General features: G+C 36.6%; 1 protein-coding gene across 4 annotated transcripts; it reads right to left on the bottom strand.

Moving 5' to 3' along the window:
• Positions 1 to 341: 341 nt before the first annotated feature.
• Positions 342 to 24,855, bottom strand: LOC128238541 (uncharacterized). 4 transcript variants are annotated; one of them, XM_052954571.1, is made up of 17 exons: positions 24,569 to 24,855; positions 19,700 to 21,177; positions 18,899 to 19,076; positions 11,223 to 13,027; positions 10,757 to 10,933; positions 10,036 to 10,183; positions 9,293 to 9,468; positions 8,612 to 8,867; positions 8,199 to 8,364; positions 7,401 to 7,606; positions 6,324 to 6,632; positions 5,167 to 5,232; positions 4,071 to 4,313; positions 3,333 to 3,483; positions 2,859 to 3,040; positions 2,397 to 2,442; positions 342 to 1,620 (listed from the first exon to the last, which is right to left on the bottom strand). In XM_052954571.1, the coding sequence occupies exons 1-17, from the start codon at positions 24,603 to 24,605 to the stop codon at positions 1,557 to 1,559; spliced, it is 5,688 nt and encodes a 1,895-aa protein (XP_052810531.1). In that variant the 5' UTR covers positions 24,606 to 24,855; the 3' UTR covers positions 342 to 1,556. The 4 variants fall into 4 exon arrangements, with proteins under 4 accessions (XP_052810531.1, XP_052810533.1, XP_052810532.1 ...); XM_052954573.1 differs by having other exon boundaries at positions 6,549 to 6,632; XM_052954572.1 differs by lacking the exon at positions 24,569 to 24,855 and adding an exon at positions 21,481 to 21,730.

Genomic DNA, 24,855 nt, shown 5'->3' with positions numbered 1-24,855 from the left:
AGTGACCATATGTAGAGAGTCATCGTGACCATATGTAGCGAGTCATCGTGACCATATGTAGCGAGTCATCGTGACCATATGTAGCGAGTCATCGTGACCATATGTAGCGAGTCATCGTGACCATATGTAGCGAGTCATCGTGACCATATGTAGCAAGTTTAGTTTTGGTGGTTTTTGGGTAATGACCATTGCCTCTTGTTTTGCACTACAACAGCACCACAATATTTGACTGTTTCATTTTACAACAACAAACTTAAACCTAAAGTTATTACAAATGGATATAAATTTATCCTTATGGAGGATGTATGTGGGTGAGAGACGGAGTGTAACTCATACAACAGTTGTGGTTCCGAATGTTTATTCTTTCTCACTCGAAATGTTAAACAGCTACATTAAAATACAAATAAATCTACTCAAAAATACTCTAACATCCATAAAAAATAAAAAAAGTGATCATAAAATGCAACATCTGCAAAGCGAGGACGGTATCATGTAAACATAAGAGAGAAAATTAAAATATTAGATATCTTGTGTGAATATTACGACAGTATAAGTCTGTAAATGGGCTCTCAATGTAGAATCTGTCATAAAGCAACATTTAAAAGTGGATTAAAAATATCACATAATAAATAGAAAATGGATCTGACCTGGGACCAATAACAATACAACTCCCAGATCTGACTGACAATGTTCACTCATATGATTTTACTGTAACATGAATAACTAAGTAAACTGTAGGACGGATACCGTGTTTGAACAAAACTATCTTGTTCAAGATCAAGCAATTATGTAAATAATATATAAAATAAGATAAACATAAAGCACAAATACTTAAGTTGCTGACAAACTTAAATTAAAATCATTGGGTTGGACACAAGGAGACGGTTTATTACTATCAAACAAAGCATACAGCAAAAATAGCTTAAACCTAAAGTCTATGAAAGCTATCAGCAAAAGCAATACTACACAGCTGAGACATTGATCCCCCAGGATTAACAAATACATTTATTCAAGGGTTAGAAAACAAACATATCTTCCCGACAGTTACATGAATGTAAATACAACTATCTATATCAAGACTAGCGTAACAAACATCAGTAGAATGTACATGTTTCACATCCTAAAATATAGCTTTATCAAAAATATTCTTATAACTAAATCATGAATGTATGTTAAGGCATAAAAATGTACATTATGAGCAAAACATATGTAAACATATCACAGACCAAAATAAATAAATGGCCAGATGACATGGAAATATCACAGTAAATAAGGTGAACATAAAATCCCTTTACATCTGTAAAGGGGGATATGATAATAGTACATGTACATTGATGAATATAACACACACAGATGGGGAATTCAAAAACATTTTCTATTCTCAATTTACAAACTGAATGGTACTGTCTTTGTCTGCGTGTTATGTGTGTAACAACCAAGATATATAGTCCAATCACATCATCGCTCAGGGTAACCATGTTTGGTCAGTAGGTTTGGTCAGTATTTCTTGTGTTGCTTGCTGACCATACTGGACAGTCAATGTGGTTGGTCAGTGGTCAGTATGATGTCCAGGCCATCACAACCTTATTGTACGCCACAAATACACCCTTGGTTGGCTTACTGAAATCGAGAAACATAGCAAATCTTGAATATTAAAGTGCCACTTGCATTTAAAAGCCTTTAATAGTATTTTCCAATGTGTACTTTGCATATAAGCAAATATAGACTACACTCGAATTTACATTTAACATTATATCATTTATTATGCAAACCATTTATTGTTGAACTTCAAAAATTTGTTCAGTAACTCAATTGGAATTTAGAAAATACATGTAGAGCTTCATAATTATGTTAATTTTATGACCTATAAACAGTTTCTTAGTTGGTCTAAAGCATAATGGGCAATGCAAAATATATTCAATATTTCATGAGGTTGGGTTTTCATATTCATGGCCTATAGATAGCGCCCAAATGATACCCTGTCTATCAGTTACAAAACAATCGTTGGGCGGACGTAGCTTGGTGAAAGCCAGCGACGTCATATACCACCTACTTTTTATGAAGTCGAAAATGATGTTATTCAAGAAATGATGTCATTGAAAAAGACTGTTAAAGGGCATGTTTATCAGCTTTATCATAAACATTTAATGCTTGATATTTTGTCTTGTGTGATTATGATGCACTTGGATATGAAATTACTCTTTTTATATAATAAAACAGTTGTTGACTAGGGAATAACAGAATATAATCTGTGTGATTCACTGGTGAAAAAACACTGCCCTAGACTGTGCCTTGGTCAATATGACTTCCTACCAGAATATCACATCATATTCAATGGTACCTTAGTCAGTAATTGTATATTATTTCATATATCACTGAAAATTAAAATGACGTACCATTTAAAATAGCGAATGTCCTCAAAAACACCATCATGTTTTCCATCTGAAATAAAGTGTGCAAAAGTTTTAAACATGGATGTAAATGGTTCATTTTCAGACCTCATGATACATATTAGATATGTTTTAACCAACCTTTAAATCATTACACGGCAACATGTATCAGATCTATTGCACACAAAAATGAACATACAGGTGGATTTACATATACCTGATGAGCTATTATAGCACAGATATCATCATTACTTATATTTGCCCCCCTCCCCCAAAATAAACATGTACATATAATTTCATCATTACATGCATACGGTAATTGCATCTTAAGATGCAGAAAACAAAAAAATGTCTCATCTTTAAAACAAGGGAATGACACACACCCATGTTATTTAAAAAAGCAATTTTAGTAGCAGTTGACCCCTTTCTTGACGTAATATGTGACCCTAAATAAACCCCAGTCTGTACCTTCTTTGTCCAGTTCGACGCCCAGGTAGATGTCCCCGCGTCCTGGCAAGTGCCCAATGAACTTGATGGTGCCCTGGCTCAACTTGCCGCCTTGCCGGGAAAACTTGATAACGTCGTTGACTTGCAGATCTCCAGGGCTACGTGGGGCGAAAGGTCGCAGACCAGATGTCAAGGAGGTCAGGCTGGAACACACATATGGGAAATAATATGTTTGGTTTTGTCAAGATGCAAACTCTGACACTTTTTTATAAGTTATGATGACAACTGAAAAAGAAATAACTTCAATAACTGATAAGTTCAACTCAGTAGCTTTCAGCACAGAAACAATAGCTCAATGAACATTTCAGTGCTTTCTACTCAGCATTCTGGAGTAGAGATACTTTGAAAGTAGAAACTACATCGCAAGTCGCCGTTCGATGAAGACTTATCTACAATCTATTAAGGTTAACGACAGTTACAGCAACAAGCCTTTACCTGGTGGAGAGTGAGAGTGAGGATTTGTTGTGCTGGGTGATGAGGGGTCGTGTGGTCACCGTACGCAGACCTGCAGGGGCCGGGGAGATTGTGCGGGACAGAGTCTTCTCCCCTGATGTCATACCAGTCGGACCCATCCTGCGTAGGATCTCTGTATCAAACAGAACATATTTCATGATCATTTTTTTAAATATTCATTATCTTTCAGTATAATCATGTTGCATCATATATTTATTTTTGTAAATTTTTTGTATACACATAAAATAGTTAAGAAGTATAATAACTATCATGTAATGTATTTGCCTAGTGTTACATTTACAACTTATCACTATAATTGTCATGGAATAGAATGGCTTGTAACATAAATCCCTTAACTTTACACCAGGGTGCCAGCTCCTCTGTGTAAAACATTTTAAAAGTCTAAGACTGCATCAAAACATATCTGTACTGGTAGTTCAGAAACAAATACACAGATGATTCTAATCCCTGGATTCTTAATTTAAAAATAGTTTGAAAAGAGTTAATGAAATCATTTTGTAATTTGTAAAAAATAAAAACCAATTGTATGGGTGTAAGATTTGAAAAGCATGCCAAATGTTTTGCATCACACTGTTTGTGACAATGATGGTCGATGACACCATTAAGGTGTAGACAATATCATGAGACTTTGTGAAGAATTAAAACAATGAGATATTTCCTATAAAGACAAACAAGTCCCCAAATTTATTTTTATCCTACCTCTTCCGTCAGCAGACTTGGACCTCTTTCTCACTGCAGAACTGATTTGCTCGTCAATATCGCTGAACGATGAGTTGGACGCGTCTGACCCTGCAGAGCCCCGCCTCTGCCGATGTCTCCACGAGGCTGCAGTGAGCTTGTCGGTTGGCTGAGCACTGACGAGAATGTCGGTGGGCGTGTCACTCATGTTCCCATCATCTTGGTAGGCTGCAGAGAGCTGCTGCGATTGGCGGACATCAAATCCTGCCAAAGAAATTATGAAAAATTATATCAGCATATCTTAAGATAGATTTAAACTGTACATACAATTTTTTTTAGTTTCATACATTATCTTTTTTAAATATTGTCCTATGTTTATTTTTAATGGTAGTTGCAATTACTTATAAATATAATATTTTTTAATGAAACAAACGTCAGGAAAATATTATATTTTTTTACAGCCAAAACCTTATCATCAAAATATTTGATATGAAAAACCTTAATAAAATTTAAGCATGCTTTCTGATGTGTATTCAATAACATACATGCATTAATCATAAGTCCAAAATCTTGAACAAAAAGTTGTATCAGCATATTCCAAATCCGAGGTGAGTGAAGAGATTAGCTTAATCTATTTGCCTACATACATGCACCCCCTCGTAACCTGATACAATTAATGGATCAATATGTTATTTGCCAGCCATTAATCAATGTTCACCCTTTACTCAATTAGGTTTTAAATTGTCTTAGTAAGTTTATGTTTAACTAAAGGGAGATGACTCAAATGTTCTTAAACCTTAATCATCAGGGGACTGCACTGTAGTTTTATAAGTAAAATTTAGGTTAAACATTTTATAATTTAACATATATATTAAATATCAGATAACAATTGCATACTTGATATACTGCAACAGATTCAATTAAAAAAGAGCTAAAAATGTTTCTTTCAATAAATCACAATTAACCATTGGAAAACAAGAAACACACTCTCATAGTTCCAATAAAAAACACAACTCTTCCATATTCTATGCTAGATTTAGTATGACCGTTTTTAAAAAATATTTTCATTTCTCTATAAAAATGAATAAAAGAATAACAAAGGGAGATAATTATTTACCCTTTTCCTCCCTGGAGTTCTCCTTCCTCCTGAAATTGTCTCCCCTGTCCAGAAGACATCGCTCACCTGAAATGGCAGCAGTAAATGTAACACTGACTGGAACGGGTAACAAAATGAGGAGAAAAGTGCTATTATTGTCTAAAGAGCTTTGGAAAACAAAACATTCACTAGGTAAGTAGGTATTATGTAAGAAACCACTTGATTTACAGTTGATAACATATTGAACAAATACATGTTGATTTCTAATATGGATCACAAATTAAAAATGTTAGTGTATAACTGTCACAAATAAAGACTTTGAGGATAAAAGCTAAACAAACGAAAATGTTACTTCTTTGCCTTAATAATTATTCAGACTGAAAATACTATATGACTTATTAGATAAACAAAATAAAATGTTTACAATTTTGGTATCTTTTCCTTTAATGTTTGAAAATTCAAAGTTTTCCCAAACCAGGGCATACCATGCACACTGGACTATCCACCAAGATATTCATGCAGAAATCAGGCTTAACAAAATGGATTTTCGTAAGAAACGTTCACTCAGGTACTATCAGGATATCTGCCCACAATTTTGACCACTAAATCTGTATTATCAAGACAATACAAATGATAAGTAGACTAGCATCTAAATTATAATTATATGTAAGCCAATGTTAAAATCTAAGGAAATACAAGACTGAATGTGATTGCCAGGTTCTGTAATATATAAGTGTCAACTTAAAAAAAAACACATTCATTATTGACTATTGATGTGTTAATATCAAGGTTCTCAATAAGAACCGGCTGGCGGCCAAAACAGACGGTTTAAATTGTTTTTAAGCTGGTCAGAATAAACTTCTTTTTTTTTTTAAATATCAAAACATAATGAAACTGGTTGTTAACATTTCTTTTGTCAGATGGTTCAGCCCAAAGTTATTGAGAACCCTGTAATATACCATAAAGCTCTATTGTTTCTAATCTGGCACTATATTGATCAACTGCTTTGTTTTTAATGTCAACACTAAAGTTCATAACTATATTATATGTGAACACATTTTCTAGAAACAAGAAGATGAGACAGCTAGCACTGGGGAAGTCAAGCAAACAACAGAGAGAAAAACAGCCCAGTATGCACTGCAACCATAAACTGCAGTCAACACTATATCGAGCCATACCAAGAGTGGGATCTGTAGTGTCTTGTGAGTCAGAGATGTACTGAGCCATTAATATTTTCGATGATTGACTCTTTGACTGGCCCTCACCAACTCTTTCAGCAATTTGATCAGTTTGTTTCACACGGACACCACACTCATTTTCAGGTTTATTTTCTTGCAGTTCATGATGCATTTTAGTATGATCAGTATGCATAGACTTGGTATTAAAGTCATCAGCTGACTCACAAGTGTGTTCAGGTATGGTAGCCTCCTGACCTTCCATATTTGACCTTGAACCTGACCTTTTGTTTGATATCTGGTCGTAGATGGCTACAATGTCAAGTTTCCTTCTTTGTTTAAAAAGATCAGATTTTTCTATATAGCATGTATTCCCTGGCTACATAACCAACTGAATCGCAGCCAATTGCATGTGTCACCTGTCTGGACTGCCTATTATTTTTTGAAGTCAATGTTACCATAACCTTGCCAATAACCCAAAAATCAATATGAATAATAAACGGACCACACCCAATGTCCATACCAAGTTTAAAGACTCTGCACCAAATTCAGTCAGCGAAATTGGACTTTTGTATGAACAAGCCCGAACTTTTATATTATTGCTTGGCATCAAATTTTTGAAAAAGCCCTGCTATATCAAATCCAGAATTTGAGCAAGCCCAGAAAGCATTTTACCAGTGCAGGGCTTGTGGGCTTTTGCTAATTTCAACCACTGCAAGTTGTTCAGAGATTATTGATCATAAGCGAAGTGTGATGCTGAGGACGACGGCAGACAAAGTAATCCCTATGTATCTCTCATGCATTGCAGGCGACAGAATAAAACATCTAATAGAATGCAAAATAAACTTTATACAAAATCATATTTACGGAAGAATCAAAACAGATATAAAACCAGAAATAATAAAGTCCACACGTTACAAACCAAAAATATACATTCTGTACATACCATTTGAAAATTTTGTTTATATTTACACACAGACCTATTGCTTACATTCTACTACTGCATTAGAATATGCATCTTGATTACAAAGGAAATATATATTTTAAGATTTAATTTCAAGCAAACACTCCAATACTGACCTCTGGATCGGCCACTCAGGTTCGGGGTTGTCTTAGACATGTCAGAATTGTATGCGGATAGAGGCATGGATCGGAAGTCGAGCTCAGCAGAGCTTGTGCGATGACGACCCCTAGACTTCTCCGGGGTCAAAGGTCGAGTCAAGGACAGTGAAGAGCGTAACTTTTCCTCTGACCTCCCATCTGGGCCTGTGCGGTAACTTTCATACCTACCAAATGAAATCACATTCGATGTAAGGGATTAAATCTAAGCCCTTCTAGGTATGTTTTGCAAAATCGTGCCAAAGCCTTAATACTGAATGAAAAATATGAATCAAACTCATATTGTTACATTTTTACTTTGTATGTTTTAATTAAAAGTATAAATTATGTCGGTTAAATTAGATTAGATATACAAAGTCTGTTAAAAGGAACCACCTATATTTGAAACATTGTCTAATGATCACATTTGTCCAATGCAGCAATAAAATGTCACTTCGCGAAGCAGTTCATGCAAAATGAACAAAAGTCTTTCTCTAAAGAAAAAACTAGAGCATTGTACATGGTGTACATATACTTTGTTTGGATGGATATTCATGTACAATTATGATATGGGAAAACTACTCTTCCATTACCGGTTATCATATTTTCATCAACATTAATTAACTATTCAGATTTTAGTATTTTAGATTTGTTTTAAATCTATTTATCACGTGTTAAAATTACAAATTTCTGAGTAACTGAAAACAATCCTTTTACATCAAAGTTAAAGTCTTTTACTAATTAAAGTATCATCTATGTCTAAAAACATTATCCTCAGACCTGTAAGCATCCAACTTGGATAGCCTGTCTGTGCTGGCAGGTAGGTCTGCAAGTTTGATGTCTGTGCGGGTCTCGTACTGGGGTTTGCCAGTGTTTGTCTGCCTCGTGTAGCTGATGTCTATTAGCGGGTCAGATCGTCTTTTTGTCTGCTCTCTCTCGAGGTCTTCTGTATTTGAAAAAAAAGGCTTTGTCAAAAACTAGAAAGAAAATCTTCAAAACATTAATTTAAACTCATATCCTTCTATAAAGCTGTTCCTAAAATTGAAAACATTAATAGAAAATATGAGACAAATTTTTGCACTTACATATTTTAAGTATTGTAACAATCATCACACTGAACTAAAACATTACCAGTTTCATTCTGCTTATTATACCTTTGTCCCTTAGAGCTTACCATGAGTTTAGACCCATACCTTTCTTGTCATATCCATCCATTCTTGTGAGAGATCGCCTCCCCTCATCCTTGTATGACTTTCTTGCACTGTCCACCAGCTCCAGGGATTTCCTCAGGTCAGACAACTCTTCCTTGAGCCTGATATTGTCATCGTGCAGCTGGTAATTTCTCTCCCTTAGATTGCGGTTATCTTCCTTGATCTGTTGCAGCTCTATCTTGGTTCTGTAGTCGGAAGCCTCGTTGTAAGTTGAACTGTGCTCTCTGAGTCGAGTAAGCTGAAGGGAAATTAAAGTAAAGGGGACATTCAACAAAAGTTCTGGTATATCAAATCTACCATCTACAAAATGAATTCCTAACTAAATATCTCATTTTGATCTTCAAACATGTACACTCCGTAAAATCTTTTAACATCACTTTGTTTTTCAGAATGTTCCCGATAACTTTATAAACTTGTATAATGCCTTTACTTTAAGTTAGAGCTAGACAAAACAAAAGCAAGATGTGAGAGCGGTCTGGCCATGAGAGTGGTCTGGAGTGTTCACATCTCACCCAAGGGCTTGTGCATTTGACACCCATTCTGTTGAGCTAGCTTTTATAGCCATGCAGTAGAGTATCCCCCTGATTAGCTTATATCTGTCTTACACATTAAGCTCAAATGTATTGCAATAGCTAAGGAAAACATAAGTGCCCCTAGGCCTACCTCAGTCCGCTGGTGTCTGACCTCTTCCTGGAGGTCACGTGTTCGGTCGTCCTGGGTGACACGGAGTGTCTCTTTCTCTGCTGCTAGCTCCTTTATGCGCCGCTCTCCTGCACGCACCTCCTCCATTGCAGCCTCATTAGCCTCATGTAGGTCCTGTACCTGGCTCTTCAGCTCATCTTCATGTAAATACACACAATGATTAACATAATTTTTAAGCCTGGCGTGATATTGCATAACCAAGCTGTGAGATGAACCATATAAGTTGTAAACATAGATGTGTAAGCCAAATTGCCATTTGCCAATCTATTTTCTATCTTATTATAAAACATCAAGGGATTGTATTCAGACTTAGTCTTAAATAGTTCAGTTTTAAAAAAAAGAAGTTGAAAAGATTTACTATGATAGTATTAAAGGTCAAAGAACTGTTTTTTCAGGAATACAAGAGGCAAAACATTAATAAAAGACAGAGTTATGGGTCTTGCTTTACATGTGGGTATTGTTTCTGGCAACATGTGTTTTGAACTTCATTTAAATATTTTATACATCAAATATATATATGGCCATCATTGAATGCCAATGCTGACAATAACACCAAGGTTACCATAATATCACAACATTTTTTCTTCGAAACACAGACAAGCTAATTACAATTGAATTACTCAATTCCCTCATTTGGAGTGTTTAAAAAAAAAAAATCTTAATATTATTAAGGCTTCATGAATATAGTCCCCTGATTCACTTACCTATCTTCCTCTGGAGAGTGGTTGGGCTGTTTGGGTTGTATCTGTTGAGCCCGGGCTCATTCCGCAGCTTTGCCTCCTCCTTTAAACGGGCAACCTCCTGGGTAAGACTGTCACGATCCTCTGTCATCTCAACCAGACGACGCTCCAACTGAAATAAACAGAAAGTTTGAGAGTGGCATGAAAGTCTGCCTTGCATACAAGAATTGTTGGATCCAGCCACATGATGTACATTCTCTTGGTCTCTTGAAAAGGACACCAATATTGATTCCACTATGGAAATGGACTTGAGCGACACCCTATAAGGTTATCATCTTTTGGTTCAATCAGGCTAAAAAATATTTGTACTATTAAGACAATAAGTACCGAGATTTAAGTGAAGTATTTTTTTTACATGAAGACTTAATTATCAGAATTACGGGCTGGTTTCATTAAAGGAGCTTAGTTGTAACTTACAAATATCCCAGATGGCAACAAAATATTTATTTTATATGTGTCAGATGTTTTTAATTTCATTCTGGTTTATGTTCATTTCTCACAAAAACATAATTATAGAACTTACATAGCAAAATAATGATATGACACCATCATAAAACTTAATCTTTAATGCAATGGGGCACAGTTTTATAATATGAAATAAGGTAAAAGCCTAGTATGGTGTCAAACAAAAAACCCTTAACCCCACACTTCTAGCACAGTGAACAGATATGCATATTTTACATACCTCGCCAATCTGTGGCCCAGGGGATGCTCTTGCCCTAAGTCGATCAGTCTCGCCTTGCAGATGCTGATTAGTCTCCCTTGAATCCTCCAGAAGCTTGCGTACTTCACTCATTTCCTGCTCTCGGTTGTTCAGCTGCTTGCGGAGATTCAGGATTAAACTGTCCAGATCTTTGATTTGCTGTGATGGAAAATTGCATGCTCAGCATGATAAAAAACAAAGAAAGATGCATACCATTGTATCACAGACAATAACTTGAAGGAAAAGCCTTAGATCATTTAAAAGCTTAAGAAAAAGAGATTAAATGTACATGACATTTAATTTTTAAAAGATTATTTCTAATCTTACAGATTAGGCATTAAAACTGTATAAAAAAATATGTTGTAGGTTTTAAATATGTTGCAAATTCATTTTTAAATAAATCAAACTGAGCACAACATTGATGTACATATGGCAAAATGGGGATTACCTCACGGAGATTCATCTCTGATTCTGTTTCACCATTCATGGGTGTGACTGTTCGACTGCTGGTGTTAGACTGTGGTGTACGGGGTGGCAGCAGGGGGCTCTTTGATACAGGATTAAAAGGGACCCTCACATGTCCATCAGGGGTCATACTGCGCTTGTCTGGGGTGTACCTCTGTGCGGCTCCTATAACAGGCAGACTGGAAGCACTGGCAGTTCTTGACCCCTGTCTTGCCCCTTCCGTAACCCCTTCATAGTACTGGGTGAGTTCCTGCTCACTTGTCACACTCTGCGGTCGGGAGCCCTGGTTGCTGGCATTGCTGCCTGCATAATCACTGCCAACTAACTTACGGACATCTGTGGACTGGTACAGTTTCTCCTGGCTTGCATTTAGGGTGGAGTGGATCAGTTCCCTCTGAGGAGTCTGTCGTTGGGACCCTGGGGCAGACCCAGCCACTGAGCTGTGTTTTGACTCTTGAACTGATCCACGGGTAGGGGTACTGTGGGTAGAGCCAAGTAAGGACTCATGAGCAGATTTTGCACTAGTAACAGACATATTTGAGCCATATGGAGAACCATTCAAGTAATCCCGCCTTATTGGAGAATGCCTGTCAGCGGCACTGAGTACGTCCCCTATCTGCTCCTGGGGTGTGCGGGGTCTGGACCCTGACTGTGATCCAATCTGGGACCCTGTTCCGGAACTCTCTGATAATGCTGACCTGGCCTGGCGAGTGCTGTCGAATGCTTCATTTATCAGCTCATTGATTCTCTGTCTGCTTGAGTCATTAGAATGAGCGGAACCTACAGACTCTGGTCTGCCATTGGTTGATCCCTCTCTAGATGGAGACCTGTTCTCCCTTCCAAGTGCATCAGTAATAAGCTCATCAAGCACATGTCTGCCTACAGAATTCCCTGAATGTACAGACCCTTCTGCAGACCCTGGTCTGCCATGCTCCCGGCCCTCGGTGGGTGTTTGTCTGGCAGAGCCTAGGACAGAGCTGTGGCGGGATGGCTGGGAGGCACTAGAGTCTGGTCTCCCCACATCATCAGAGAGCACTGGTGTCTGACGTGCTGAGCTATGTTTGGAATGCAAGGAGTTGACTGATGCTGGACGATCAATGTTGTCCAGGGGTGTATGCCTAGCAGAACTGTGAGCCGAGTTGTGCCTGGAAACAACTGGGCTCTCTGTGCTGTATATTGGTGTTCTAGAATGTCCAGTGCCTAACACATCGTCTATCACAACTGGGGAAGATTTGCCACCACGTCCAAGTGAGTCATTTGACTGAACGCTGCGTTTCTCAAGATAATCATCTAACAATGAGTTCTTAAATGATTCGCTATTTCCGTTAAGTCCATTTTCAGATCTATACACATGTCCCATGTCCATGGACTTCAATAGGGTGTCATCCCCATCCTGGTACTGCTTGACGCTATCTTCCCCTACTGGCGTTCCTCTACCATTCAAGTCCGGGAAATCCGTCTTCAGCCTTTGGCTCAGCTCAGACTCAGACTCATTTCCAGACATGGCACCTTTGCTGCTGGTCAGCTGGTTTCGAACAAGGTCCTCGTACTTGTTAGACAAATGAATGCTACTCTCACTCTCCTCCCGGCTTAGCACATTGTCACCATTCCCTGTATCCATACCTGCCCTGGTTTGAGGATGTGTAAAACTCCTGCTGGCCCTGGTAGGGGTATATGTGACTTCCTTGCCTGCGGTGTTGGTCTCCTGGTTCTCGTTATGCTGCTGGTCTCTCACAAACTGTTCCGCCTTCGCAACTCCTGTAGAACGCCCCTCATCTTCCAGGATGTCTGAAAATAAAGAGCAGATAATCATCTAAATGCTGTTAAATGAAACACTACTAAAGCACTTATACATGTACATGTAGTGTTATTTTGAAAATCAATCATGATGTAATAACAGAAAAATTCTCCATGGTTATGCGTAAGAAGGTCATAAAGTTAATTATTGTATCAAAATGCTTGACGTCAGTTTAACACCTACAATAAGAAAGTCCAGCAAAAATAACTGCCGTCTGTGTTTCCATTTTGCCACCTATACTAATATTTTGCTGGCATTTAAATCTCAGTTCTGTTTTTTAAGCCTCAGTCAAAATGAGCTACTTACAAACAAAACTCAATAAATCATGTTACCAAGTTGTATTGTTTGTTTATATCATTTTCGGAAAACATTCAAACGTTATCTGGCTCAAAATTTAAAAAAAACAAATAAGTTATATCTTATCTAGTGATCAACCAATCTTGCTCTTGATAATAATCAACTACACTATGTTCATTAATTAAAGCTCACTGTTTGAATCCAAAGAATAGTATCACTTCAACCAATCGAATCAGTGCCAAGTGTTTTGTGCACCCTATTTTGTTTTTTAGCTTTTGTAACTAAGTCAGTTTATCTATTTGGCTGGACATAAAGATCTACTGACCTGAGTTTCTACAATATCTTATAAACTTGTCTGAGTTCATAATTACATAAATATTACAAATTAATCAAACTTAATATTCATGCTAACATGCTGTTCCATCGGAATAAATTTATTCATTTGTAACACATTAAATGTAACCCTAGCTGTGCTGGGCTTGAAAGTTTAATTTTCATAAAGATCTCCAAATAAACAATTAAGCATTAAAAAAATTGCAAAAGGTATTAAAAAATATGGACAATCAGAAAACCTTTTTTCAGCTTACAGTCACACTGACCTTGACCTTTGACCCACTGACCTCAAAATGAATAGGGTTCATCTGCTGGTCATGACCAATAAGCCTACCTAGTATGAGGTCCCTGGGTCAAAGCGTTCTCAAGTTATTGATCGGAAACCGTTTTTCATGTTAAGGTCACACTGACCTTGACCTTTGACCCACTGACCTCAAAATCAATAGGGTTCATCTGCTGGTCATGACCAATACACCTACCAAGTATGAGGTTCCTGGGTCAAAGCGTTCTCAAGTTATTGATCGGAAACCGTTTTTCATGTAAAGGTCACACTGACCTTGACCTTTGACCCACTGACCTCAAAATCAATAGGGTTCATCTGCTGGTCATGACCAATAAGCCTACCTAGTATGAGGTCCCTGGGTCAAAGCGTTCTCAAGTTATTGATCGGAAACCGTTTTTCATGTTAAGGTCACACTGACCTTGACCTTTGACCCACTGACCTCAAAATCAATAGGGTTCATCTGCTGGTCATGACCAATACACCTACCAAGTATGAGGTTCCTGGGTCAAAGCGTTCTCAAGTTATTGATCGGAAACCGTTTTTCATGTAAAGGTCACACTGACCTTGACCTTTGACCCACTGACCTCAAAATCAATAGGGTTCATCTGCTGGTCATGACCAATAAGCCTACTTAGTATGAGGTCCCTGGGTCAAAGCGTTCTCAAGTTATTGATCGGAAACCGTTTTTCATGTTAAGGTCACACTGACCTTGACCTTTGACCCACTGACCTCAAAATCAATAGGGTTCATCTGCTGGTCATGACCAATACACCTACCAAGTATGAGGTTCCTGGGTCAAAGCGTTCTCAAGTTATTGATCGGAAACCGTTTTTCATGTAAAGGTCACACTGACCTTGACCTTTGACCCACTGACCTCAAAATCAATAGGGTTCATCTGCTGGTGATGACCAATACACCTACCAAGTATGAGGTCCCTCGGTCAAAGCGTTCTCAAGTTATTGATCGGAAACCATTTGGTATTCCGACCGACCGACAGACAGACAGACAGACAGACAGACCGACCGACATGTGCAAAACAATATACCCCACTTTTTTCAAAAGGGGGCATAAAAATATCATTATTATTATCATTATTATCAATATTCTTCTCCTTCTTATTATAACTATTGTATTTGTTAAAATCAGTAGTTGGAGCAGAAAAATTCAGACCTTGAACACACCTCAAATTACTCCAAAGAATCCATTCTTTGTATACACAGGAGACAATAACAATATCAATCAATGTTTACACCTTGGTAATTATGATGACTTTATCAGCATGGACAAATACTTACAGACTTCTGAACAATTCCATTTATTGACAGCATAAATATTTCACAAAGTTTTTGACCCAGACCTAACAAAAACTTAAACCATAAATTTCATCCAGCATGAAGTATGAAGAAAATCCAATGTATCGCACTATTAACAGTTAATGTATTCTCCGTACTGTAAACCATTATTGGAATTCAAATGTTTGATTGTTTGACTATTTGTTTTTATGTTTTATCTCCAATTTATCAATACTATATTATTACACTAAGCTTTTGAAGTCTACAGTTTGCAAAGCTTTTATGTGATTTCCCTATGACGAACTTCATGTCTGAGCTTGAATGTTTTCATATAGATTGCAGGTAAGTAAATGGAAATGTAGATTATGGTAATTTCATCTTAAATGTTTACTTTAGATAAATAAATGTTGAGATTCATGATGTGCTTGTAGGGAACAGTTCAGTTTTCAAGAAATTCTTAATAAAAAGAAATCATTAGATTTAAACCAAATAATGAAAATTCAAAACAAATTAATATATAAAATAATGAGAAAAAAATACCAAATACAAATTAATTTCATTCATATTTCTTTGTTATCAATCTTTCATTTTCTACAGAATTTGAATAACTGACTGAACTTTATATAATTTATCAATTTGCATTTTTGTTAAAATTCATATCATGATTTATGTCCGTTGTTTCTTTTTTTCAGCATCATAAATCCTTGAAATATCACTTACTCCATTATAACACTTCTCAGACACCATCAATATAACAACAACAGCAACAACAAGAATGTAAAGAAATGCTTTCTCTTTCATTCACCACCACAGATGAAATAACGATGATAGTAACTAGCTTTATACTTTCAACCACCGACTTTCACAGATCATCAGCAATCTAATTTGTAAACCAAGTTGTTCATAAATCAATATACGTAAATGACACTTGTAAACCTGTGACCAAACTGCCGATGACATTGACAAGAAAGTTAATACCATACCAGGTTAAGCAGTGGTATTGATAGATTAACCTTAAACCAACATGTCCTTCCTACGTTAAATACTATCAAACCTTTTAGCAGAAAGTGAAATATTTCCCTTCACAAAACTTATTTGATGTTTTTTCTGTATTAAAATCCTTTATATAAATGTAGAAACACATGTGAATGAGTATTTAATTGAATGTGATGTAATTTTCACACATAGTTGTGCCTTTAATTTCTAATGCAAATGTTTGTGAGTAAGCTAATATTTACCGGTAATTCAAACAACATTAGTTTATTGCTTGATTTCAGTTTCAAAATAGCTACCATGTAACATACAAGTGTTAGTTTTAAGAATATTTTATCATTGCAGTCATGCTCATATTTGTCCATTTTGCAGCAATTTGACTATTTCACTACAAGCTTCGTACCTGACATGCACAGAGAAACCGCCTGTGGAAGCTGGGCCGATAACCGGATCCATTTTTCACGAGTTTTGTTTAGCTTATTCGGAAAAGTCATTTGACTTTTCTTTTCGCGGATATTTAAGCACATCTTTTGAACAACATTAGAAAAATTAAATCTCCTCTTATTAACATCTAATGTAACTAAGTCCGCTTCTGCCATGTTAATATTTTAATATCTGTCTCTGCAAAACTAGTATTTTGGTTTCTAAAACAAATGCACAGATATTCAAGTTGCAACTACTTTATTTAAAATAGTACAATGAAGTATTGACCAACAACAGGATGTTCCTTTCAGATTCATTGCAGTAATTCCAGTAAGCTATTGATTGTTTCACATTGGAACAAGCGAATTATTTTAATAACATTCCCTGTAATTGTCAAGTTAAGCAACATTGGAACAAGCGAATTATTTTAATAATATTCCCTGTAATTATCAAGTTAAGCAATCATAGATTTGTTTCAGTTACATAGATTTCTGAATATAATATTTTATGCAAACCAATGTCAGATTATAACACAAAGCTGATTAATGCAACTCCTTAAGTTAAGGTCAGCGTAAAATCACTTCCAACATAAATGAAAAAACTTCAAATAAAATCTATATACATCGGGACCAGGAGTGAATTTCAGTTTTTTACACAACAATACACTTCTATTTTTTTCCTTTGTTTATTTGTTTCTGTTCTTTTATTAGCCTTACTAGACCTTAGAAACAACGGTAATTGTTTTCATCAATAATCAATGATTATTGGTCATTTATTTGCTGAATTCTTTCTTGCCATCTAGAAATAGCGACTTGTCTTTAAACGTTCAAGGAATGACTACTCAGCATCTGTTTACCATGTTCAAAAATGTTTTCATAAGATACATATGAATTCTTGATAAAGGGAAAATGTATCTGTACGACTATGTGTATGTATATAAAGTGAATATGAGGTAAATTTTATGTAATTAACTTTCCTTACACTCATAATTAACTCATGACAAATAGACTTGGTTATCGGCTCAGCTCCAACGATAAATTATTGACTGGCCAACTGCTACTGGAAATGTTAATAAGTATTCTTAGAAATATGGTAAGGGTTTTTCTACCAGCAAATTCTAAAGACTGCAATCAATTTACAGAAATTGTGTCTGAATTCACACCCGAGGAAGGGACATCACATAGTATACAGTGTAGCTAGTCATTCTAAAATGTCATCCAGGCTTTTTTTTAATGATGTATATTCCAGGCTAAACATCATTAAAAAAGAAGCCTGGACTAATGAATCACTAACCGTGTAGCCAGTATACAATCTAAAAAGTACTGCACATACAAGTATATATTTCAAAATATCTTAAACTGCTCAAGGACCACCTATCAATTGAATAAAATCATAGTGATTTTACACAGCTTAGAATATCTATGGATGAATATGACAATGACGGGATCATTTTGGGACACATTTAGATGGATATTTTCAACTGCGACACCGTCTCGATGTAAACAAAAACTTGACTACCAATGTTCTTACCGTACAAGCACCCTTTTAAAAGAAATAACTACAATTTTTGCTATGTTTATTTGTATTTAATATTGTTTTTGTATTTTACAGCTATAAAAAAATGAGAATACAATGTTCTACCTTATCGAAATAAAACGTTTAAGGCCGTGATTGTACTTCATCTGTTGACATTTGATAAACTTCCGGTACGGGCAAGTTTTTACCCGTTCCGCTCGTTCGATCGTCTTACTGCCATCGATTATTGAATGGTTCTTTTAATGATAAATTGTTTGTTTGATAAAATTTGCTGATAAGTTGATGCTTTAAATGATTCATTGAATGAATAAAGATAGACTGAGTTTTGAATGATTGAGTGAATGAATATAGAAATGGATCGATTGATGTGGTTGATTGCTTAATCGATTGATTGATTGATTGAATATTTAATGACATATTGGTTGGTTGGCTGATTGATTGACTGAATGTTTGATTAATTAGTTGATAGTTCAATTCATTCATTCGCTCACTAGCTAGCTCGCTCGCTCACTTCACTTCACTTCACTTCACTTCACTTCACTTCACTTCACTTCACTCACTCACTCACTCACTCACTCACTCACTCACTCACTCACTCACTCACTCACTCACTCACTCACTCACTCACTCACTCACTCACTCACTCACTCACTCACTCACTCACTCACTCACTCACTCACTCACTCACTCCACGTTGACCTTACCGTCTTTGAGGTAGAGGTCCACCTCAAATGTGTAGTGCTTCACGTTGACGTCTTCCACCGGGTAAAACGTGCCATCAATCACCAGGTTGCCGACGTATCCGCCCACAGGGACTTTTACCTCGTCCGAGTAGAAACAGCGGGAACCCTCCGACCAGCTTAGCTTGATCGGTTCGATATCCTGTAATACAGGAGGCTAACATTTATATATGTATACATTGATACTAAATAAGTTTTATATATTATTATTAACATGAATCAAACTCGACTCCGTTTCGTTGAAAGAAACCATAGTATTGGTGTCCTTTAGAGGAGATCATAAGGAAGTGTCCTTTGTGGGACTCTTACCCACACACTCTTGAATTAGGGCCCTTGTTCTATCGTGTTGGAACTTTAACATTTTAAGCCTATACTCTCACCGATATACCATTTTTACAACTTTTTTTATTTTTTTGTCCTAGAAAGAGCAAATTTTTGCGTAAATATCTGCAAAACAATGATAATAATAAGATTGCTAACCAAAAATCAGATCTTAGATTATTACATTTCCGTTCGAAAATTAATGTTTTAAGGCTTAAACCGTTACGAACGGTTTAAGAGAAATGCATAAAACATCATTTTTTGAACTTATAAATATACAAATCTGCAATCTAATATTTTTGTCAGCATTCTTATATAACTGGTTTCCATGGATTTTCACAAAAATAGGCTCGTTCCAAGACAAAAAAAAGTTGTCAAAACGTTCAATCTGTTAGAGTGCAGCTTTAACTTTAAACATACTTTCATATGAATGAAACAGTTTACCTTGTTGTTGAGTGTGACAAAGACGACGCTGGTAGCCTGGGTGAAGATAGTCCTTTCCCAGCGGTATCTGCAGCAAGCGTGTGTAAGGGAGGGGGATACACACCCGTCTCCTTCACGACCCTCGGGCATCGCCAGGCAGTTAACCCGGGACTCGGGCTCGACAGTACTGTTGGTAAAACTGTTACACGTTGGAGTTACGTTGCCAGATTCTCTTGTATTACCACAGTTTCCTATCGTCTCTTTACTATCGGGAGTCTCTTTGTGGTCGAAGGTTTCAAATTGTTCTTCTGCGGTTTTGATTTTTTCAAAGTTTATCTGAGTTCCTGCACATTTAGCAGAAAGATCCCGTGTTACCTTAACACTAGTATCCTCATGAATATCCAGTTCATTAAAAGTACACACAGTGTCGATATCACGGGATTTACTTTTATCCCTCAACTCTCTTTTCTCTTTGATACAAGTAATGAAGGCTTCCTTCGCCCTTTCAATGTCTTCAAGGTCTGAGTCACAATAGGCCGTCGATAAATCGCTGTTTTCGTGAATGATCAAACTAACGGTTGTAAGTTCGTGTGTCGCTTTTTCAACTATTTCCTCTTCAGGCTCGTTTTTCTCGCCGTTTTCTCTTTTAGATATCTCTTCATTTTGCAATTTTGGGTTATCATTGAACTGCTCAGTCACTGAATTATATTCTGGGTTGGCCCCATATGATCCTACTATTTCGTGATCTAGTCCAACTGTATCAAAATCATTGTTGTTAATTGAAGTGTCTTTAATTAATGCATCTTCTAACTCGTCATCAGTTGATCTCGTATTTTCTGTAGTTTGAACACTTTCTGTGACAATTAGCTCAGATGCATCAACGCTGTTTATTCCCGAATCTTCAACCTCTTCGTAAGAAGTGCATTCTAAGATTCCTTCGGCGTTTTTATTAGATAAACCGTCAGGTTCGTCAGATGAACTCGAACAATCAACACTAGATACAACAGCAGAGCTGTCTTCTAAATCACTTGCTGAAGTGACAACTATCCGCACATCGATTCCACTAAAAACACTTTCAGCTTCAATACCCGTTACCAGCTTACTAGTTTCCTCTTCTACCTCAGACTTCTCGTGCTTAGGATTCTCAATGAAGCCGTCACTATTATTTGTATTAACAGATTCTTCATAAGTTACTTCAAAGTTACCATCATAATCTGATTCGTCATTGCTTGGTGTATCCACGTCATGAACAGAAGTATTATCAACACGTTCTTTCCCGTCCTCTTCAGTTTGCTTTGTACTCTTAGTCTTCAGGTTTTGTGTGTCATCATTGTTGACTATATCAGTTTCTTGTTGAACACCGTTTCCATGGTCTTTGTCAGTGATTACAGAGTCAGTTTCTAGTCGATCAACTTCGACAGGAACTTTATCATCCAACACTTCACTTTGCGTATCTTGACTACCTCCACTGATTGCAGGATTGATATCCTGGCCAGAACCTGCAAATATATTCAAAACTACTAGATTACATAAGAATATAAGAACACAGTTTCCCCTGTAATCTTTCTAAGAATCATTATTTCCTGCGTGACATTTGATTGCAAATATTAAAATGAGTAAGAAACCAATTCATTTGAGAGCTAAGTCTATAATCAACTATAAAACGATCGGTTCTATGTTTATTGTCGGACTTATCGGAAGTTTTCGCCGCGTATGCATTGTAACAATTGCATTGCATAATAATTTATGAGTTTAACGAATGTCCCTCAATTTAATATTCAAATGGTGAGACACAAGCGTACCTGAAGAAGACATATTAGATCCAAATAGCGAATCAATTAATCGTTCAGTTCGTATTTGTCCATGTTTATCTTCGTGTTTTCTGAGTGATCAATCTTAAACTGATTCTACATCTCAACATGCTTTCTGATTCCCGTCCAACAAACAATACAGTGTCTTTATTGGCAGTTGTAAATAGTACTTAAATCAACCATAAATTTCGAAAAACGAAATCAAATTTTATATCATTTTCCATTTGAAAATTTATCATGCCGTTTGTTGAACTTCTTGTCAGAAAATTCCACAGTCAATAACAACTCCCCATTCTTTAGAATGTATGTATTTGAAAATTAATTAAAATGTTTGAAGCCAATTATAAATGGCGTCTTTTAGCATTGTTGCCAATAATCAATCAGTGGAGTTCATACAAAATACTGATCCTGGTATAAAGGTACATGTTGTACACAATCATTAGTTCTTTTGGTCTCGAGCTGTTCCTGTCGTCTGAAATATTTTACTACCGGGATTTTTAAACAAAATTAAGGAATATGGTAGTTTTGTGGTCAATTTGTTGTGGCTTGATTTAGAAGTAACAAGAGTTTTGTCAACGGGCGCCGGTGTACACCGGACGTTCGCCTGCTTTTATAATAGTCTGGCCTGATGATTTTGGCCAAACCTTGCGAAATACACGAGTTTGGTTTGTAACGTTGAACAATGATCAGACAGTCGATTGTGTTGTTTTTTATCACCTATACATGTTACAAGATTTTCAATTTTGAGATTTTTGTCAGAAAACCACCACAGGTAAAACTAGACCAACATCCCTGTTGTTGGCAAGGCGAGTGGTGTAACAGGTACAGCAAATCCATAAAGGGATAAAACTTTATCTTCATTTTGCATATTCAGACAGGCAAGTAATGGAACAATAGGGACTACATAGCAACAGTGTTTATTCCACTAGTTATATATATATTTGTTCAAGCCAAATCCGGTCCGCTTTAATAAATGTGTCCGCATTCGCTAAATTCGCCAATGGCGCGGTTTGTGCAGACATGGACGTGTAAGAGGACGCTGAAACATGGAATAGGACCAACACTCCCAACAGAATTCATCTGGATCGGTTTTTATGTATACGGCGCGGACATCGGACACGAACATAAACTATCAGCCATATAATGAAACAACGAAAGCAGTGAACGTAATTCAAAATGAAATAGAACACACCTATACATAATATTACTCCAAAATGCAATAAAGTAATAAGACACGCTTACAATAATAGTCTAATACATGAATGAATATACCCGCCATTATAGATTGCAGACATTCATTAAATTTTGACACTACCTTGGCATAAGTCCGAGTTCAGTGCAACCATTTTCATTTTCCATTCACAAAGTTGCATATATTAGACAAGATCATCAAAGACCAATGTAACTCCTACTGAAGGAGCCATAAAAGAAATGATTACAATGAATCATCGCGCAGAAAAGTATAGACTATTGATATATAGTAATGAAATAACAAATCTCAATAGTGGGTATCATATTGCGTCATTTGGGTGTAATCACATTACTGCGAAAATGGACCGAGTCTCTGAATGCGTGTTAATTTATGTATCATATCTAGTTATCATAATATACCTTTATAGAGTGTTATATTGTAAGTTAGACAGTGAAAAACTTACATGAATAAGACTGATTTATTGTCAGATATAGGCGCTGACCTAAAACAAAGGAGGGAATCTGTATGTGGCTGTGTGCAAATCAGAAAAAAACACCCGCCTATGAGATAGGACTTGTACAGATATAAAAACAGAATTGAAAGATAATGTCAAAGCCGTCTCTAACTGTATGAAATTGCATCTGTTTAGAAAATGCATGTACTTGAAAGCTCTTAGCAAGATATCTATTATCTGCGGTTAGTAGCAAGATAGTTTCAAGAATCGATTCTTGGAAAATCGGAATCATCACAGACAATGTCGACGTCATCCCGCGGGAGGGCGATACCTGATAATTAATTTTGTGGCAATGAATGACATATTATTTTCGCCGCACGAAGACAAAGCATGTGTAATGACCATGTGGAAAAATATTTCATGCAAATAAATGAATTATTGGCTTATGTTTATTTGATTGGGAGGTTGGCATTAAACTACAGTCGAACCCCGTTAACTCGAACTCGTTTGGCTCGAATTCCGCGTTGGCTCGTACTGGATGTAAAAGACCGATTTCTTTCTACTGGAGGTAAGCAAATCTCAACTTTCCCGAGGCTCGAGGTATTTTCGCGGGTCCCTGAGAGTTCGAGCCCACGGGGTCCGACTGTACATCATAGAAAACTCAATTATGACAACCAATAAAAACTGTGCAAAAGTTAAACAGATGTTACACATACCTTTTAATCAATTAGGCGTGTATTATGAAACCATAAAAGCAAAATCCTGATAATTCCAAGAACAGTTCCTTAATTCAACATGGTTTATTTTATTGTTGCATGAAAAGAGTCCCACCCGCGACCGTGCGATACATTGTAACAACTTTTCAATTATGTATATATTTTTCCCAAAGACTCGTATTTATGTAAGTTAACATACTGACATAGGGTATCTTTTGATCACCCGGGCCCTTCTTTTCATTATGCTCACTCGGATGGTCGTCACATTGTTCAAATATGCAACTGCCTATTAGCAATGCCACGCATGAAGGTTCAAGCAATTGATTTAACGGCTATTAGTGCGAACTATGAATAGTTCTATGACTAAAGCATGCAATTTGACACTGGTGTCGTTATAATCATGTCAAAAAGTGCACTTAAAAATCGTGTTTGTAGAAAAAGAATAAGAATAAAAAGAAGAAGAATGATGATGATGGCGACGCTGCTCCTGCTGCTGCCGATGCTGATGCTGATGATGATGATGATGATGATGATGATGATGATGAAAGTGATGATGACGATGACGACGATGACGACGACGGCGACGACGACGATGCTGATGCTGATGATGCTGTTGATGATGATGATGATGATGATGATGATGATGATGATGATGATGATGATGATGATGATGATGATGATGATGATGATGATGATGGAAGAAAGACAGAGACTCACCTGACATAGCAGAGGCAACCTGGATGAAGGAAATCATTGAGACCTATTAAACCACTGAGCCTACATGTGGGTCTCCTGCAGACTTTCTATAATTAGCCAAAATCATTACTTTAAAAATGCACACTCCGTTGCACCATTTATCCATGACACTTAAAACTACTTCTCTAGCTGTCCAAACAACGTGAATAAATGAACTGTTGTCCTAAAATTTTGAATGTTAGATTCAAACACAAGTATGTCATATTTAGCTAAACTTTAAAGATAGACGTTGCATGTATTTTGAGCAT

The sequence above is a fragment of the Mya arenaria genome, chromosome 6 (genome assembly GCF_026914265.1).
Source record: "Mya arenaria isolate MELC-2E11 chromosome 6, ASM2691426v1".
NCBI lineage: Eukaryota > Metazoa > Mollusca > Bivalvia > Myida > Myidae > Mya > Mya arenaria.
The sequence above is the reverse complement of the archived record's forward strand: the minus strand, read 5'-3'. Positions and strand labels throughout refer to the sequence as shown.

Coding starts and splice junctions, on each gene's coding strand:
- LOC128238541 (XM_052954571.1), bottom strand. CDS start 24,605: ATGATTTCCTTCATCCAGGTTGCCTCTGCTATGTCAG. Junction 10,934..11,222: donor CAGAGATGAATCTCCGTGAG/GTAATCCCCATT, acceptor TTTCCATCACAG/CAAATCAAAGATCTGGACAG. Junction 1,621..2,396: donor GACATTCGCTATTTTAAATG/GTACGTCATTTT, acceptor TCTCGATTTCAG/TAAGCCAACCAAGGGTGTAT.